This window comes from Gavialis gangeticus, unplaced genomic scaffold, assembly GCF_001723915.1.
Source record: "Gavialis gangeticus isolate Ggan-Ray unplaced genomic scaffold, GavGan_comp1, whole genome shotgun sequence".
In the NCBI taxonomy this organism is placed as follows: Eukaryota; Metazoa; Chordata; order Crocodylia; family Gavialidae; genus Gavialis; species Gavialis gangeticus.
The window spans coordinates 51,347,673-51,365,828 of NW_017729029.1; the positions used below are offsets into that span (position 1 = coordinate 51,347,673).

At 42.8% G+C, this 18,156-nt stretch overlaps 2 protein-coding genes across 4 annotated transcripts in view; one reads left to right on the plus strand and one right to left on the minus strand.

The window, feature by feature from the left end:
* Positions 1–333, plus strand: part of TENM1 (teneurin transmembrane protein 1) — a 490,026-nt gene extending 489,693 nt beyond the window's left edge. For both annotated transcript variants that reach the window (XM_019521566.1, XM_019521567.1), the window contains one exon: positions 323–333. The gene's annotated coding sequence lies outside the window, so the exon portion shown is untranslated. The remainder of the gene's footprint in view (positions 1–322) is intronic.
* Positions 334–2,336: 2,003 nt separating this feature from the next.
* SH2D1A (SH2 domain containing 1A) overlaps positions 2,337–18,156 on the minus strand; it is a 19,019-nt gene continuing 3,199 nt past the window's right edge. Inside the window, exons 2-4 of one of the 2 annotated variants that reach the window (XM_019521570.1) lie at positions 7,028–7,091; positions 3,616–3,805; positions 2,337–3,116 (exon numbers count right to left, since the gene is read on the minus strand). In XM_019521570.1, the coding sequence (XP_019377115.1) occupies positions 3,659–3,805; positions 7,028–7,091 (211 nt within the window). In that variant the 3' untranslated portion in view covers positions 2,337–3,116; positions 3,616–3,658. The remainder of the gene's footprint in view (positions 3,117–3,615; positions 3,806–7,027; positions 7,092–18,156) is intronic. The other variant, XM_019521569.1, reaches the window with a different exon arrangement.

The window sequence follows — 18,156 nt, forward strand, 5'->3', positions numbered from 1 at the left end:
CAAAAAAAAAAAAAAAAAAACCATAAAATTCCCCAGCATCCAATGATTCCCCATTCAGTTCACCTCTCCTCCACAGCTGATGTTTGCTAAATTACGCAACAATAAAGAAAAAAATAGTGGTTTTTTTTAAAGTATTTTTATTAAAAAGTAAATCTTTCTTCCACTCTGTAAAACAATTGAGATCAGAACATTGTTTCAACCAGGAGCTGATACCCTCAGTAGCTACAGAACAATATGCAGAAGCACACCATAAAATATGACATTATATGGTCGGATTTGTGTTGTTGTATCAACTTAACTGAAAATTGGAACTAATTTGCAGGGGGGAACACATTAAGCAAGGAACTAAAATGTTTGTAGATTTATAGCACCACCTTCCCCATGTCCCTGGACCAGTGGGAGGTTTATTTGGTGTGTTTATTCACTGTGTTAGTTTTGAAGGAACATTTTTATGCTTTACCATAAATATTTTATTTTTATTTTGGCTGTTAAAGAAGAACAACTTCCAACTCATCAAACTTCAAAGTTAAATGCTGACAAGCGAGAAACAAAGTTCCTTTATGACACTCGCAGGCCTTCAGATGCTGCACAGCCACAGTTGCCCACTCAGACACCAAAGAGCGACACCAAATGCTTGAAAACACCTGGGGAGCCAGCAGTGTAGCTAGATCAATGTTTCAGTAAGTCGGTGACTAAGGGTCTTGGTTGTAATGTTCGTATAGGCACACAAAGAAATATTCCAGTCCTCTTCTAGGCTTGCATTCATGCCATTAGACGGCCCTCCAAGCACTTCAGTTCTGCAGTACTCTGCAAGAAAAACCTGACCCTGGCAAAGGACAAGTATGCGGTGAATCACTACTGCTTCCGAGTAGACTGGGGCAGTGAAGCATTAGGCCCCGGTCGGAACTGATAACACTGCAAATCAGGCAGGGACTCCTGCTTTGGGAACATGGAGTAAATGGAGCCCATAGGCTTGGACAGCGGGGCTGCTCCCCCGCTCACATAACCAGACTTCGGAAGGCCCCCCTGAGTCTGTGACTGCTTCTCTGGTGGTTAAGTAGTCCTCTATTATGTGACTGTAGCCCCTCATCCCATAGGAACTGCTCAATATGAGCATTTGGCCATGGGCTGACATTTCATTTATTTGTTAAAGACCAATTGCAGCTCAGGAGTCCACCGGAAAGTGAAACCCACATTAAAACTCAAGCCAGAGGCAATGCCAATCATGTAAAACTGTGGCAAACTACTGCATACTTGGAGCCTTTCTGAACAGAGCCTTCCTCTCAGATCAGTCACCAGGGTCCCCTGACATATGGCAGAGTAGCAATGCATGGAAAGCATGCCTGCCAACAGAACTTGCAGAATATTGGAATAAAACCTTGTCTTAAGCATTACCTAACCTCTGTGCATCTGTATAAATGATCCAGCTGGCCATTAGCAGGGATATGGGTTATACCCAGTTGCATGGTCACAGCATTATATACGCTAAATGGCAAACAACAAAGAGAAAGGCTGTGTTTCGAGACAAATTATGGATGGAGGTAACAGATTGGGATTTTGGTATAGCCCACAAGGCCTGTGGGAGGAAACAATTGGACTGGAGAAGGTGCTACATACACGCACAAATGTGCACACGCAACATACACTACATCATCAGCGACCAGTAGAAACTCACTAGTCATGGTGTATTGCCAAATTTTGCCCTTTTAGCTTGAGTCACAATATTTGGTTCCTGTTCCAGTTCCTGGAGTCAAGCGTTCATAAGAGAATCTCCACTTGCATAACTTGACTTGACTTAAAAAAAGGTGCAACCCCCTCATGGTGGCACAGAAAATCTTCAAAAAAACCCATGAATCATAAAAATTCAAATGCCAGATGGCAACCATGAGTCCTCAATGTATTCATTTAAACACCAAAAAAAAAAAAAAATCCCCCCCAAAATTATCACTTGAAAGCTGCTCTCAGAAATTTGGGCCCCTGAGTCATGATTTTTTGAGTGCTCAGAAGGCGGCAAAAACCACTCGTGCAAATTGAACATGATCTTGTCTTTAACAACAACGGTTATTTTAGAGCTCTAACTCTACTCAAAATTGTTTTCCATTTTCTTCTAGTTATAGCAAGGCAATGTCAGCACTATAATTAAGCCCAAAATGAGTTTAAATCCCCCTTTTTTTAATCTACATGCAGACTCAGATTTTTCTGACACTTTTCTGTGCCTCAGCAGGGTCTGGAATTGATTTAAAGATGGAGTCATATAATAATAGGAAACAGTACAGCATCTATATTCTACCGTCATGGTCATATAAATGCAAAGGGAATGAAAGAAGGCAACAGACTATCTGTAAAGAATAATTTATTTTACCAAAATTAGCCGTCTTTATTCCTGCCCACACGACTTCCTTAAATTGATTTGGCTTTTCTTAAATAATGCAAGGCATTTGATTTTTTTTAAAGCTTTGGCTCAATCACAAATTTGAATTTTCTACCTTCAAGCTGTGCTAAGCTAGTTATGATTGTTCACCTAGATGATGCAACCTTGTTTCTTTCTCCTGACTGGGTGAGCCTGCAAACAGTTCCAGCAAGAAGACATATGATATGAATGTAAAGTTTGATGTGGAGGAATATCTTGCCTGTCCCTTTCAAATTTGTTCACAGCTTTGTTCATGTGCACCATAGGAGCCCCTAGTTTGAAGAACAAGATTTATGGGGCTTTTTTGCACTTGGGTGAATTTTGGTCAAAAATCAAACACAAAAAAGAAGCCAAAATGAATTCAAGTAAGTGTGAGGAGGAATATTCAAATAGAAAGCTCCCAGGTACAAAGAGAAGAGGAAAACATGAATTCATCCACTTGCTGGTTATTTCTCTTCCATATCTTTTTTTTTTTTTTCAATCTAGATTCAAGCAAACTTTTAAACCTCAGGCTAAAACGTCTACTAAATATACATTTCTGCAAATGTTACAGGAAAACTCATGGAGTTGTATTATCTATAATAAACAGCTTCTGTGCTAGGGTATGTACAAAAGAAGACATTTTAAAAGCTGATTTAAATTACTTTAAACAGTGGGAATGGTCTTCACGAAGGCAGGTAACGGTCCCGGTGGTCTTCCTTTCTCCCTAAAGAAAAAGAATCACACACAAAAAAATTATATATATAAAAGAACGGAGTCTCAAGAAGGTGGGAAAAAAATCAAAGGGTGTGTATTTTTCAGTGCCACTGGTGTGTAGATTAGTCCCTCAAAAGAACCACCCCCCTCCCCCAGGCTTCATAACTTGAAAAGCCTAACAACATTTTTTTCAGACATTAGGCGGTGCACTGAATGCCATATATCAATCCTCCCTGCCCAAAGACTTGGGATGCTCAGTGTGGAGGGAACACAAAGTCCCGATGCATCTACTACGCAGCTGCTCCTTCTGCTCAGATCCTCATACATTTTGCTCCTCCCATGAGAAAGAGCAGTGGGACATTGGCCATCAGATCCTCAACTCCCACCACTTCTTGCTGCTATCTTACATATACCTGCGTAGCATGTACGGGTGCCCCACATCTTGCCTTGGCTACCTAGATTGGCAATAGCTCCATACACACAAGAGGAATAGGAAATAGACACCGTGCCTCAGACAGCAAGCAAGCTCGACGGCTCTACAAAGTGATGCTCTCAGGCGCTCCTCACGGTACCTTGTGGATGCATACATCTCTCAACAGGATGCTGCAGGGGTGTTACAATGCCTTGGTCTGGCTTCTGGAAGGCCGAGAGTAGATTGTGTACTTTCCGAAACAATCTTTTGTGGACCCCTGGTGCAGTCTGGGAAACAACAGACCAAGAAATGTTATGACTTACAGCAACTCAGGAGACATTTGCACAAAGGTAAAAAAAACACAGGAAAGAACAGAGAAGCTGGTCTCAGCACCGCCTGACAGATTTGTTCAACGGGCCTTTCAAGCTAAGCCCAACTTAGTGAGCTGTTCTCTCTCCTCTCCCAGTTCCAGGGACATTGCTATTTCAAACCTGCACACATGCTAGTTAAGCTCATTTTCCTACCTGTTATTGCACCCCCCTGCTGTCTCGCAGGGCAGCTGCAGAGCCAAAGTTCATGCCTAATATAACTCCATGCACTTCTGTGGGGTAGCACTAGGGACACATTTGAACTGAAACACATACCAACATGGCCACTGCAGTTAGACGCAGCTATCAAGTGACGTGACGTGACGTGACGGAGGAAAAAAAGCTTTGGTCGGTCCACCAAGAGAACATACACGCTGCTTAGGCAAAGCTCCCACAAGCCGAGGTCCTGACTCAACAGAGCTGGTGAGTATGTCAGTCCAGTCTCCCAAGCTCTGAAGCCTTTCAGTGTTAGCAAGCACCACATTGGAATGATTGTAAAGTGGTTCTTGCTCCTGTGGCCGCCTAACGCCAATAAGATGCTCTAGAGAAAGTCTTGGAGCTTATGGTAATGCTTTTTGCATCAGCAAATATCGGCATGACTCCAGCCTGCTTGCAAGTGTTCTCATGAGTGATCTTTCCATGTATCCATCTGCCATGTCTTTAGCGTGGAAGACTCGACAAACTGTTACCTGGTTTACTGCTCTCACTTCGTCTACCTTTGTACTTTAATGTTTGCAAAAACCAAATCACAAAGTATCCTAGTCTTCAAGGGCTTTGAACTAGGACTCAAAAGCAGCTCTTAAATAATTCAGCACATCCCCACACCAGTGTCTGCCATAGTCTAGAGCTCAGTATCCTGAAGAAAGGGCATTAGCAATGCCCACATTTGTGCTCTATTCAGCCCAGGACCCTGGTGACATTGGAAGGCATGCCCTGCCCCACCATTAGTGCCTCGCAGGAGAAATCCTAGCTCCATTACAAGCAATAGAGTGGGCCATCACTCATCACCCAGACTCTGAATGTGCTGCAGTGTGTTTATGAACTGGCTTTAAAAAAAGAGGGATTGACACTTGGCTTTTTCATACCTAAAGGAATGAAGGCAAAAGAGAAAGGAGCACCAGCTGCCAAAGGAAAATGAAGAGGCCTTAATGGTGTCAGAAATAACTCAAAATCAGGCTGAACAGAGTGAGCGCCCTAGGGTGCTCCAGGGCCCAGATCTGACCCTTGAAACCTGTGAGGAGCCAGGCTGCCTTCCAAAGACCAGAATCCCTGGGATACGCTGAGGTGCCCTGGAAACACCCCAGCTGCACTCCTTATAGAGGTGGGGGAGAGAGGGGGAGGGAAAACCTCACTACCACCAAGCACATCAATTGCTCAGAAGATCATTTGATCTTCAGGCAGCACTACACAGGCCTAGAGTAGCCCACAGCCACCAGGGAGTATCAAGCATCAACAATCAATGTGGCCAACAATTCACAGTAATTTTCACACCTAGCTGCATTCTGCATCGAAGTACCAGCTGAGTGGTGGAGGTTGGCCATGTAACTGGATAGCAGCAATTCTCAACCAAGGTGTCACGGCACGCCTTGAGATCTTTTCAAGGGTGTGGCGGGGTGCCACGCAATGTTAGCACTGTTAGGTGTACAAATATCATTCACAAGATAAACACAGATATGTCAAAGAGGAATCCATAGTATTATAAGCATTCTCACCTACCGTAGTCCTTCTGAGTTCTACGCAACAGCAGAATTCCTCTATTATTTTTCTTTAGTCAAAAATCAAGTGAAATTAAGAGCTGACATTTTATGAGGGGTGCCTCGAGTCTGAAAAGGTTCAGAACCACTATTGTACAGTCTCACCGAGCTCAGAGAGCCTGTCAGGCCATGATGGATTTTACCCTACAGCCTCCAATATGAAAATCAGTTAGTATCCCAGTTTCAAAATGAGATCCATTTGCTCATCTTGGCTAAGTACAGACAGTCAAAAAGCCCAAGGCTGAATTGATTCAATCTTCACAAGTGAGTCTAAACTGCGTAGATTGAACAGATAAGCGAGTGAATAGACATCCACTTTTGATTCTGGAAATACAGCCACATCCCTGCAATGGCTCAGGCTAGAAGCCGGGGGGGCTAGAGCATGCCTCCCAGCTCAGCTGGAGCAGACAGCTTGGACCCAGGATAGCCCATTGGCCCTGCAAGGTGAGGGGTTGGGGGGGGAGGTGTAGTTTTCAGGGGAGGTACTAAGCATCCTGGGATGCTGGGGGACTGTGAGTTAACTTGAATCTGTCTTTCTGACCCAATAGCACATTCCCAGAATGGGAAAACTCCAACGCAAGGATCAGACTTGATGCCTAAAGACCAATTCCTCTGTTCATGTTGCTACAGCAGGAAAAGCTGTGAATTACTTCCAGCTCCAGGGTCCAATGCTAACTAACTTCAGAATGGGACTTAGGTTTCCAGAAAAAAATAAGCATACTAAACCATACTTTAAGTTTTATAAACCAGTGTTCATTAATGCGCAAACTGAAATCTAATTATGAATTAAAATAGTGCCTCCATCCAGACAAAGAACAAGAACTTCAGAAAATAAATAAGAATTAGTATTCACATGTCATGAACCTAAATCATTGTTATGATTTCAAATACTGCTATGCCACTCCAGGTTTACTAGTTCCCTCAAAAGAGAAGTGAGGATGAATGTCATCTCAAATCTCAGCTATTATATAGCTGGTTCATGCCAATGATAAACATATCTGTAGAGAAATTAAGTTAAAAATGAGTGTAAATTATAACGAACTGCTTGAATATTCCTGGTACTAATAGCATGTAGGATGGAGAAAACATTAGTACTGATTGTACCCATCAATATATAAAGCCACAATATTTCTTCCATTTAAAATTATGCAAATTAATGCACTGTTGCATTATGCAAGAGCTGAAGTGTAACAGAGAATGAATTTATGACTTCAAGATTGTCAGTACTGGCACCTAGATACCCTAGTGATGGGCTTGCTTGAGATCGATCAAATTAAATGTGAATCAGGCAGTGAAGAAATGTGAATAATCAGGATTAATTGCACTACATCAATAACTGTACTCAACAGAATACAAGATCGTAGAAAAAAATGGGAGAGCTACGTACCTCAGCACTCCATGACCCTGTGTCTGTCTTGGACACTCTGTAGGTATAAACAAATCCTTTATACCTATAAAAGAATCAATGGGTATCTATTAGTTATTCTGACTGTCAGATTTAGTTGCAGTTGCTCTGTAATGTCAGTGTGAGTTCACGTAACGATCTCCTTTTCTTAGCAATAAATGAATCCATCCCGTCTCCAGTATGAAATGCAAAATTATGACTCTGGTCAGAAGCTGGGTTTCTTCCCACTGAAACCTGCTGCATTCAAAATAGTTTAGGGCACTGAGTTGATCCATCTGTGATTAAAAACTCATTTTTATATTAAAAATGAAATTGTGATACCTGTTCAACATTTTTATTTTCCCATCTGTGACCGTTCACACTCAGGCATGTACGTCAGACACTTTCTGCAGAACACCGAACGGCTGCGTGTCACTAGTAAATAGCGTGGCTGCTACATGCGGCTTCTTTTAAATCAATCAAAAATGTTCCCAGAACCAACACCACCTAATTTTTTTTTTTAATCAAAAACCACAAAAATCACAACAAGTTACAGTTTGTCTAATTAGTTACTTTCTATTTCTTAATGCCATTCTTTGAGCTTCCATGCAGGAAACACTGACACAGGAGTCCCTGTACCTTAGGAAGCTGGGAAACCTTCATCCATCTCCAATTTCACCTCCACTCAGGGGACAAGAATAGAGGTCACAGCCTAAGAGCTGTGAAAAAAAAAATCTATTGCTACCCAGAGTTGGTCTTAGATCTCCTAGAAATCCAACACTGTAGGGATACCAAACTTTAAAGGTGTGACTTGTGAGAAGAGAGACAGCTACTAATGACCACTTGTCACTCATTACTTACAGTGCAAACTTAGGGTCAGCGGTAATAGAACCAAATGATTATGTTTAAAACCCACAAAGTGCAGGTGTAAATGCTTACACACAGTTGTGGGCCAGACCTATTACATTAAAAAAATGAAATTGTGTGATAATCTAGCCATTTGTGATATTTGTTATTTCTGCATCACACTATTCAGAGAGCAGCTGCATATTCTAACAACTGAAGTAATAAATGGCCCAGGTACTAAGGCTGTGGGAAGTTTCAGTCACTGGTTCGAGTCAGCAAACTCGGCCCGATTCAGCAGCCGAATTTCCGAATCTGAATAGAATCAGGAGACGCTTTAATCTCTCTGAATTGAACTGGAGCCCTCCAAATCGATTCGGAGAGATTCAAAGATTTAGACATAGACACAGCTTTAAATGTTTTTTCTACGCACCTCAAGGTACCAGGTGGCTTGTGAACGCCGAGGTGGTGGGGCGGAGGGAGCGTGCTATGGGAGTGTGGCGGGGGGGGCAGTCCCCAGGGCACTCGGCAGTGGACCTGGAAGTGGATCAGAAGCACTTCTGGTCCACTTCTGGGTCTGCCGCAGGGGACCCCCTCCCCATCCCACCCTCTGGCTCAGCAACTGGTGCCTCCTGGGTCTGGGCAGCACCTGGGTTCCCCCGCAGCTGATTGCTGACCCAGAAGTACTTCCGGTCCACTTCCAGGTCCGCCACCAAGCACGCAGGGGGGCCCCCTACGCTCCTGTGGGACACTCCATCCGCTGCACCATTGCAGCATTCGTGAGCCACCCCTGGTACCTCGAGGTAGGTAGAAAAAACATTTAAAGCTGCGTCTATGGCCGAATCGCTGATTCCGTGAATCAGCATTGAATCTTCAGATTCGGATTCGGCTGAATCGAATCCAGACAGTGATGCAAATCAATTAATCCAATCACTGCCCCCTGATTTGGGCCAAATCTGAATCAAATACAGCCTGTTTTGCATACCCCTGCCAGGTACCGTAGGAATGCAGTGATTTATGCTCCTCGTCACTTGTGACCACTGCTGAATTTCTTCTTTCTGAAGTGCCAGAAATGTGTCTAATTACTGACAGCAACTACTTAACCGGCAGTCAACGTTCAGCATGGTTTGATTCTGACTTGATAGCTTTAAGACCCGCTGGACTCTTTGCACGAGTGTGAATGAGTATACAAGGTGAACGGGGACAGTTCACTTACTGGTGCAGAACGGTGATGCTCCATCACAACCAGTGGCACTGAAGCTGAAGTACCGGCCTAGTGTTTCTATCCAGAACTGCATGACTTATAGCACCTGTGTCACAAGCTTCCCATACTGATGCCTAGCTCACTCAGCCTAGAAGTCCTTGACTACTTCACAGTTTGCTCACGCTGCTTCCTGCCATTATTTTTAAAGAACAACTCATGTTAAGAGCTCTTAAGTCTGGAATACCAGATGAATGGCTTCCCAAATGGTGCTTAGCTGCTAGCCTTTCTGAATGCAAATGCTCTGCCTTGCCCACTGAAGTCACTGGGTTTTAAGTTTACCGCAGTGCTTGGTTCCCCAGTAGCCACACGCAGCTCTTTATGTGAACATCTTCGCTGTACATCTTTCTCCCTTACTAACTCAAAAAATCACCTCGCTGTTCTATTTACAAAGGGGTTTTTTTTTGTTTTTTAAGTTCGCCTTTCTTCTTTCTAAAATGCATTCAAGTCTCACGTTGATCTAAAGCAAGGCTTCATCAAGATCTCACGTTCCTGAAACTCAAGCTTTCCAAGTAGTCGCTTAGAACTAAAATTTCTCTGCAAAAACAACAGGCAACACACTCCCCCCTATATACCAAGGTCCCACTTCTCTCTTCTAATCGTTATTAGCAGTTAATGCTCCAAGGTATCTAACGTGTTTGTAACCGTGGCTATCGACCACTTGATCAGCTTGTCAAAGATTCTCTCGTGATCAGCTTAAAACCATGAATTTGGCTTTATCTCAAACCCCATTTTTTCTTGTTACATGCTTCAAGTCTCCAGTCCTCATTTGTATTATATTGTATTATATCTTTGGTCCTTGCTGTAGTAGCCAAAACATCAGCATATCTGAAGTAAGTTAAATATGGCCATTAAATCCACCCTATCCTTAACATTTTGGAATTATTATATCGCTCCTTTCTTTTCACTTATTAAACGGTGTTGGCGTTAGTGCAATATAATGTTCCTATTGCAATATGAAGTTGAATCCTCTCCTGTTTGTACTCTACTTTTTGAACCACAATACACAGTTGTACTACATTAATATTTTTTTTCAAATTTTGAAGTCTTTCACTGCAGCCCAGAGGCTATGTCTCTGAATATTATTATACACTTCCTCAATATCTAGAAAAGTGATATACATATCCTGCATTTATTCCCAATTTCCCTCCAGTAGAAGATGAAGTAAAGTATTTCAGCTCCACTGGAACTATTTTTCCAGCTCTATAGTCATAACTAGGTCTAGATAAAGGCCCCAAAGACAGGGTTTGGCAAGTTGGAACAAAGCAGAAGAGGCCACAAGAGTCCTTCCATTCACTTTTATCCCCTCACCCTTTTATTGTTCCCTCAAAGTGGTTATTATCAACTTCCTCCACGCCTTTGGTATTTTTTCTAACATTAGTTTGTGATTTTTTTTTAACTTAATGTCACAATTGTTGTTAATAATTGAGCAGGCCCATTACCGAAAGCTGGTGCTGTACTGTTCAAAACCATTCACTGTGCTGTAAATCGTCTCAAAATTCAATTCTTCCGCAAGCCTCAGCTTTCTGGAAAAACAGAGTTTCTATTTCCTGTAAAACACATGACCCCACGGATGGGAAGGAAGCTGGACCGTGCAAAGGAGAAAGGAGTGATTCACTGGTCCTCCTAGTTGGGGATTGGGCATACGGTTATCTCCCTACCCCCATAAAAAACACAGTTCTTAAGAAACCCTCAAATAATCCTGAGAAAAGCACAATACAGATAAAGAGCTGTGGATAAAAGAATAGAAAGCGGAAGTATGGAATGCATTGAGCGTATATAGTTTAGGAGCCCTCTAAAATACAATGAAGTAACTAGAGGGGTATTCGATGCGTACCACACTAAAGGGGACCAATGGCTGGAAACTGGGTCTGTTGTATGGTGGGAAAGAGACAAGAAGGCATGAAATGAGAATGAATTTTGGTGGTGAGGGGTACTGTTTGTGGCTTTGAACCCATCAGTGAATGAACTTGCTCTCTAAGGGTAAGAGGGAAATGACACAATATTGACCTCACTGGGCGCATGCTCCACTGAAAAAATGGTCGATGGAATAAAAACCTGTCTGAACAGAGATCTTTTCCCATAAGACAACTCGCACAAGATCTTTCTTTTTTTTTTTTTAGCAAAATGAATTGCAGCTCTGCCAAGCATTGTTTTCCTAACGCACATGATCTTATCATAGCTTTCTGTTAAACAGCAAGGACATACTGCATTACCACTTGAAAGGACTTTCTCTTTTCAGCGTGAAAATAGCCCCATTCTGACAAACCAAGTTTCCCTCACAACCTGCCAGCTGTTTCAAGCAATGTTTCACGATTTAACCTGCCTTGCCCTATGGGTACACAAGTACTAATTTTCTGGCATTTAAGCTGGCTTAACTTTTTGGAGTCAAAATAATGGTCAGCATGTACACATGTATGTGGAGTAGAGTCATCTTAACTGGTGTATTATCTTGAGCTGCAACCGTTAAGTTAACTTAGCTCCCAAGATGGCTGCCACCATATCAAGGAGCTGTATGAGGGTACGCTCTGATGTGGCTTAACTTAAATTGACTTAGTTAAGTCACCTTATTTTAAGTTGACTTAATACGTGTGTACACATGTAACTATGCAGAACAGTTCCCATCCAGTAAGTACCCACCCTCTCTTTTTTCCTATTAAACAGCAAAGACTCCCTATACCTATGCTCTGCCTACTCCTATAAAGCACACAGAAAGCATGTTGTATCAGTCTTAGGCTCAGTGTACGAGGGGTTCCTCCTGTGGCACCATTAACTGCCAGCTTAGTTTTCTCCTGTAAAATCAACTCACATTGGAACAACTCTTAGTCTGACAAGACAAGCTCTTCTACATCCTGCTCCTAATACTATGCAACTTCATATCTAAAAGCAAATGAACTACATGCCAGGAGGCTAAACCTGAACTTCTTTCTTCTTACCCACTAGAGACTGGAATATAGATAAAGGGATAGAGAGAGAAAGAGAGAGACAGAGTGCGCTTCAGATCCACATTCCTCTGGGGAACCTGCATGGAAATGAATCATCCCCATTTTTCCCGTGGCAGGGTAGCTCTCCCCAACTTGTGGAAGAACAGAGTTGCAGGATCCTCATGCCTCTGGCCACCTTCAACCTGGCTCTGCCCCCCCACCCCCCGCAGCTCTGACCTAACCCCCTAAAGGGACAGGTCCCTGTATTAGGGACAACTCAGTGAGCAGCTGCTTGCTGGGAGCCTTGTCTAGAATAGTTCCCTAAGGGCAGAAAAGTTTTTTCCGTGGTTGCTGAGGCCAACAATATGCCGCTAGCCCTATCTTGGCTCGCCTCTTTGGTCAGCTTGAGCAGCCTTTGAGCTTCTGGGTTCAAAACATGCCAAGTGAGAGGAGGTGGAGGGGCTTAGGGGTTGGGGGCAGGCATGATCCGTGTGCCTTCACTCCAACTTGCTCGTGAGTTGGATTGGAAAAGACCTCTAGCTACAAGTACCAGGAGTGAGATGGTCAACACCTCACTAGAGGCTTCAGATTTGGTCTCGCCTCACATATTTCCTAACATGTTTCTGGTAAATCGACATAACAAAAAGTCTCTTTCTTCCTGCTAGAAAGACCTTTAGCAGTGTCTCTCTTGTGATACTATCATTAGGAAGACTCTCGAGGAGAAGAAGTCAAGGGCCTGCTACAGGAAATATACTTTGCTTTCTACAATAGGTTTTTGCCTTTATACATCTTTCCCCACAGAACTACAAAGGCATCTTCACAGCTGACACACACTAAGACAGCGTTTGCCTTCCTATTCTCACCACTCCTCCATTTTCCGTTCTGCTCAAACTTGTTAAAGCCACATTTGCTTTAACAGGTGAATAATTACAATCTTCTGCACTGTTGAAATAGCTGGAGGATATTAGCCGTATGCAGCAGCTTAAAAATTAACCATGACATTTCAGCTACATGGTATGTTTTAAAATCATTTCCAAATGTTGTGTAGCTCAGTTGGAGAATTTCATTAAAATAATTTCTATTCATTTTCTGGGCCTAAATTGAACAGACAAAACAGAAAAGCCAAGTCAGCAAAAATTATATCAAAAGCTGATTTTTTTTTTTTTAATAGATCTCTTTCCAGACTTGACAGAGCACAGTATAAGGCCTGTTAATGGATAAATTAAGGCAGTCACACATATCACCTTGGCATTGAAGCATTCTTTTAGGTGGAGCTGGTATTTCTGAACATAGTTTATTTTACCTGACCTTCTGAGACCTTGCATTCAATTGGTCCCAACTTAGCTGAATTTTAACCATTCAAATTAAACTTCCCCACGAGGAACATCAGCGTTACGCTACAGATTTTGGGAAAATGTCAGCAAGATATGTTCAGTTGTTTCTGAGCCTACTAAGGGAAAGCACATTGTTTTACTCATGCTACAAAAATTCTTGTGACATCCGTGACGAAGCTTGTGCTTTGGACAAGGGTCTCAAATTTGTGGGGAGGACTGACATTAGTATCAAGCCTGTGCCTTATGCCAGCACATTGTCCTGATGAAAAACCACCCAACTATGACAACGTTATAACACATTGCAAAACTGTAGTGCGCAGTGCTGTGTAGAAATGTTAGCATTTGGCAATTCATTTCTCCAAAGATTCGTTCTGTACTGCTTACACTCCAGCTCTGGCTACACAGGCCAAGCAGGATTTTACCTGCCATTGCATCTCCTGCCTCCATAAGACTACTCTGGCCCTGCACGCTAGAACTTAGAGCAGGTGTACCCTTTTTCCTGTGCCCTCAGCACTCTTCTGTGCTGACTCTCTGGACAGCTTGAAGGAGGAAATTGCTCAACTAGAATGAAGAAGAGTCAAGAGTTGACCTGTTCAAGGTACAGCAAAGGGAGTAATTTAGGTGAGACACTTAGAGAAGTGAAATTTGGATCAGGACTCACGAGGGACAGAGGGAACCGAAAGCCAGGGTTTGAGATTACGGGGTAGAGAAGGAGGAAATGATTGAATGGTGGGGTTCAGAGAGATTAGGAGTAGGATGAGGAGACGACGGGCGGCAGGAGAGTAGGAGACGACAAGGCTGGGACAGTAAGACTGAAGGGGATGGCAGAGAGGGTTTGGGCATGGTGGAAACAAGTCAGGATAGTCTGAAACAACTGCAGCAATGTCAGAAACAATGGAAAAATACATGGCTGATCACCTCTAGCTGTGGTCCACACAGATGATGACACCCGATTATTGTTACTAGTCACCCAAGCCTCGTCAATACCTTACATGCCATTAGCTACAGAAACTGGTGTGGTTTAACTATACTTGTGCAAGGGGTCATTAGGCTTGGGTAGTCCTTCTGCTTTTTCTTGACTGTTACAGCAAATCTAACGATTCCAGTAGTGCTGGTGACCACAGGGGCATCAAAATGACTCCAAATTGTTGAATTATTTTTTCAGCTTGTTCTGTAAAAAGCAAAGATCTTAGGAAATCACATCCAAAACCCATCAGAAGGATGCAAAACCTGCAATATCAAGAACTCAACATTTTAGGAAATGCACGTGCGCTTTATGAAAGCCTTCAGTGACATACTTGGCACTTTCTCCGCAGGAACGCTCCCTCAGCGCACAGGGTGGACTGAGCTCTAGGGAAGAAGCAAGACTCTGTCAAGAATGAGACTGTTGCTTCTGGAACCTGCAGCCTCATTTGTTACAGAAGGTGGAAGGCACGTCCTGAATGGAGCAGGGGCTAGCAAGAAAAGAAAGGCTCATCTCACAGTCGAGGGAGCTGAACATTGCATTGGAAAACTGGATTCTACCCCTGTCGATGTCCCAGAGCTTCTAAGTGCTGCAAAGCAAATCACTTGAAGCAAACTTTTCATATGCACCAATTACGTTTAGTCATTTTCTAGCTTTCCCACCCAAGACCCCTGGCAGCTCAGGTCAAAGGGATCCATGCTTTGGACAGTTAAAGCATAATGCAAAATGCTCTGAGAAATCCTTCCCTAAGCATCCAGAACTACTGCAAACTTTAACCTCTCTCTCAGTCTCTCTCCCTCTCTATTCTCCACCTGTAAAGGGGGTTAATAATACCCATTCAGCTAAAAGGTGCATTGTGAAAATAAATTCATTCATACTTTCAAAGCACTCAAATGCTAGCAGAAAAGTCCGTGAAGGTACTAACACCTTCAGAGTGGAGTCTGAATAATATGCAGTAAATAAGGCATGGGGCCAGGCATTGAACAATAAGAACCAAGCAAAGCACTGAATACTGCTACGTGAGGAGGGGTGTGGTGGCTGAACAGTGACATGAGTTTAAGCCAGACTCAAGCCAGATCCAGCACTAATCAGCCCAGCTGCAAATAGTTATCTGGTCATTTGAGAGTAAGATTATGGCAATGAACAGACATTCATTTGAAGCACTCTAAATCCCACTCCCATATGAAGCATGACAGCTCTGTGCAGACATGTGGCCCTGTCCACACAACACTTTATAATGGCCATGAAGGTACGCAGTGGCTATGCTCTCCAACCAGGGAGCTGAAGAGCAAGAATCTCTGCACATCTCTATTTCCCAAAGACCGCTGAGCACACTCAAGAGCGCCCACTGGCTGTCCACCCTGTCCTCCCTGCCCCCACCCCACATAGGATGAGTTGGGGAGCAGAGCACTGCGAGAAGCCAAAGGGCAAAACAACTTCCTAGTGCTCTCTGCTGAAGCATGCAAACATTTCAGGAAGTGCTTCAAAATGAAGCATGCACAAGACGCTCCTCTTTTTTGAGGGTCATTTTTTAAGTACTTCTTCAGGCATAAACATCACCTTTGCTGCTCGGAGAACTTCAAAGGCACTTGGAGTGCTTCAAACAGCACGTCCATCCCTGGCCTGTAACATAACCCAGATATTGTGGTTAATATGATGGGAAAGAACAGTGTAAATTAAATCTGAATAGAATCTCTCACACCACTGCCATTATCTCAAGAACTCCAGCTTTCAACTGTGGCTTTTAATTATGCCTTAAAGTGCGAGTACGGTAGATTAATGGTTGGTTTCAGGAAACAATTTGAAAGTAAAGGAAACAACTGCTCTGCTCACATTCAAGTATTCACGTACGTTTTGAGGCTCAAAACGCAAGTGCTTGGGAGTATAAAGGAAACAACTGCCCACATTCAAGTATTCAACTAAGTTTTGAGGGCCAAAACACAAGTGCTAGGCTTAGCATCGACTTTACCGATTTATGTCTTTCCACATGCAGAAACATCTTCCAAAGCCAAACAGAGCTTTTTGTACTCACAATAGGCAAAATAGGTTTTGTCTCAAGGTCTGCTCACACTGTTTAAGGAGTTGCTTTGAAAAAATCAGACCTATTATTATGTCCTACGTTGACTTCATTGGGAAGAAGGTCTAAATGTCAAAAAAAATCCAAGACTCCTGCAAACAGAAGATGTTACTAGTTAAGAAGAAAAACCCCATAAAGAAAAACTGTGATTCAATAACAAAATTTCATGACACTGAATGCAATATCCAACCGGTTTAAATATTTGGGGAGGGGGAGAGGAGGGGAGGAGAGTGAAAGAGGGGAGGGAATCAATGATAAATGTTTCTTTAAACCTAATTTTCAAGGGTCACAGTTTTCAAGACGAATGTGCAAGTGAAGTGTCTGAGCTCCTGTGTTGGTGAATTTGAAACAAGCATTTAAATACAGCTACCGTTAAGGTACTTAAAGTTATCAGTTTGATAATGCTTTTAATGAAATCACAGCACAGGCAAGTGAAGGATGGAGCATGTCCTTTGCAAAAGCTAAGAAAAAAGGTCTCAGAAAGCATCTTTCTTTAAAAGAAAGCCACCCAGAGATGCGGCTATAAATCAAAAGCCACTTTACTCCGCATATAGTTTGCCTTCACCACTGTGGTCTTCAAATTGTTATGAAAGTAAAAAAGTCTTTGTGTTGTGCCTCAGCCAAAAATATACACACATATATAAATGCCTCTTTGAAGGCTTGTGGGCTTTAGTTTATACACAAGGGTTTTGGGATCTATAGTTTGGGCCTGAACTGATTGGAGGAAAGCCGTGCCCTGTAAAAACAAAACAGTAATACTTTGTGGGGAAGCGAATGGAGGGAAAAGAGGCACTTCCTTGCTTAATGTTTATTAACAAAATAAAAAGAAAGACCTGACCATCATTTACCTTCCTATCTGCAAGTTTTATTATGCCACCCTTCATCGCAGAATTTGAGATAGACGTGCCAAGGTCAGATATAGTTCAGAGATGACCTCAATGGCAATAATGACCTCTCGCCAGGTGACTTCGTGGAACCTCAGCCTCATCCACCTTGTACAAGGCATAGCTCCATTTCTTGTTTTAGACCCAAGTACAAAAGACTGCTGAGCCTAACCCTAGCCCTTGCTGCCTTCACTATCTATACTGAGAAGCTCAAAGTCGGCCAAAAACTACCAACATAGAAAAACCGGCATGAAGAGCTTGCATAGAGAAACTAAAGTTTTTGGTTGCATGCTGTTGTCATATCGCACCCAAAACCAGCTGCACTGGGAACCTCGGGCATTTTTACACTTGCTCTGGGATGCAGAGGGGGGCATTTTAAGTAGTGAGCCATGCTAATTAAAAGCACCTGAACGTCATGTGGATCTGTGTCTCCCATGCTGAAAAATGGCAGCAGGATGCTTTGAACTAAAGTTCATCGAACTAGCTTTAGTTCAAAGCATCCCGCTGCCATTTTTCAGCGCGGGGACGCTGTTACACATGGTGCTAGAGTTTGCTGGAGCGCATTCATTTCCACTCCAGAAGTTGGGAGCAGAACGGGAGCAGGCTTCCTGCACATGTATAGGAGCCCCCTAATGGCTGAATAGCCCATCCGTGTTCACTACATTTTCATCAAAATAGGGTTCCTCCCCAAAAAATGGCTTTTTGAGGATTTTTTTGTTGTTGTTTGTAAAAAGTTTATCTTTATGATTTTAACTTTGGCTGCCCCCGCAGTAGAATGGAAAAGGGAAAGGTAGAGAAGAGAGAAAAATCTAAAAATACTTCCTCCTTTTTTTTTTTTTTTTTTT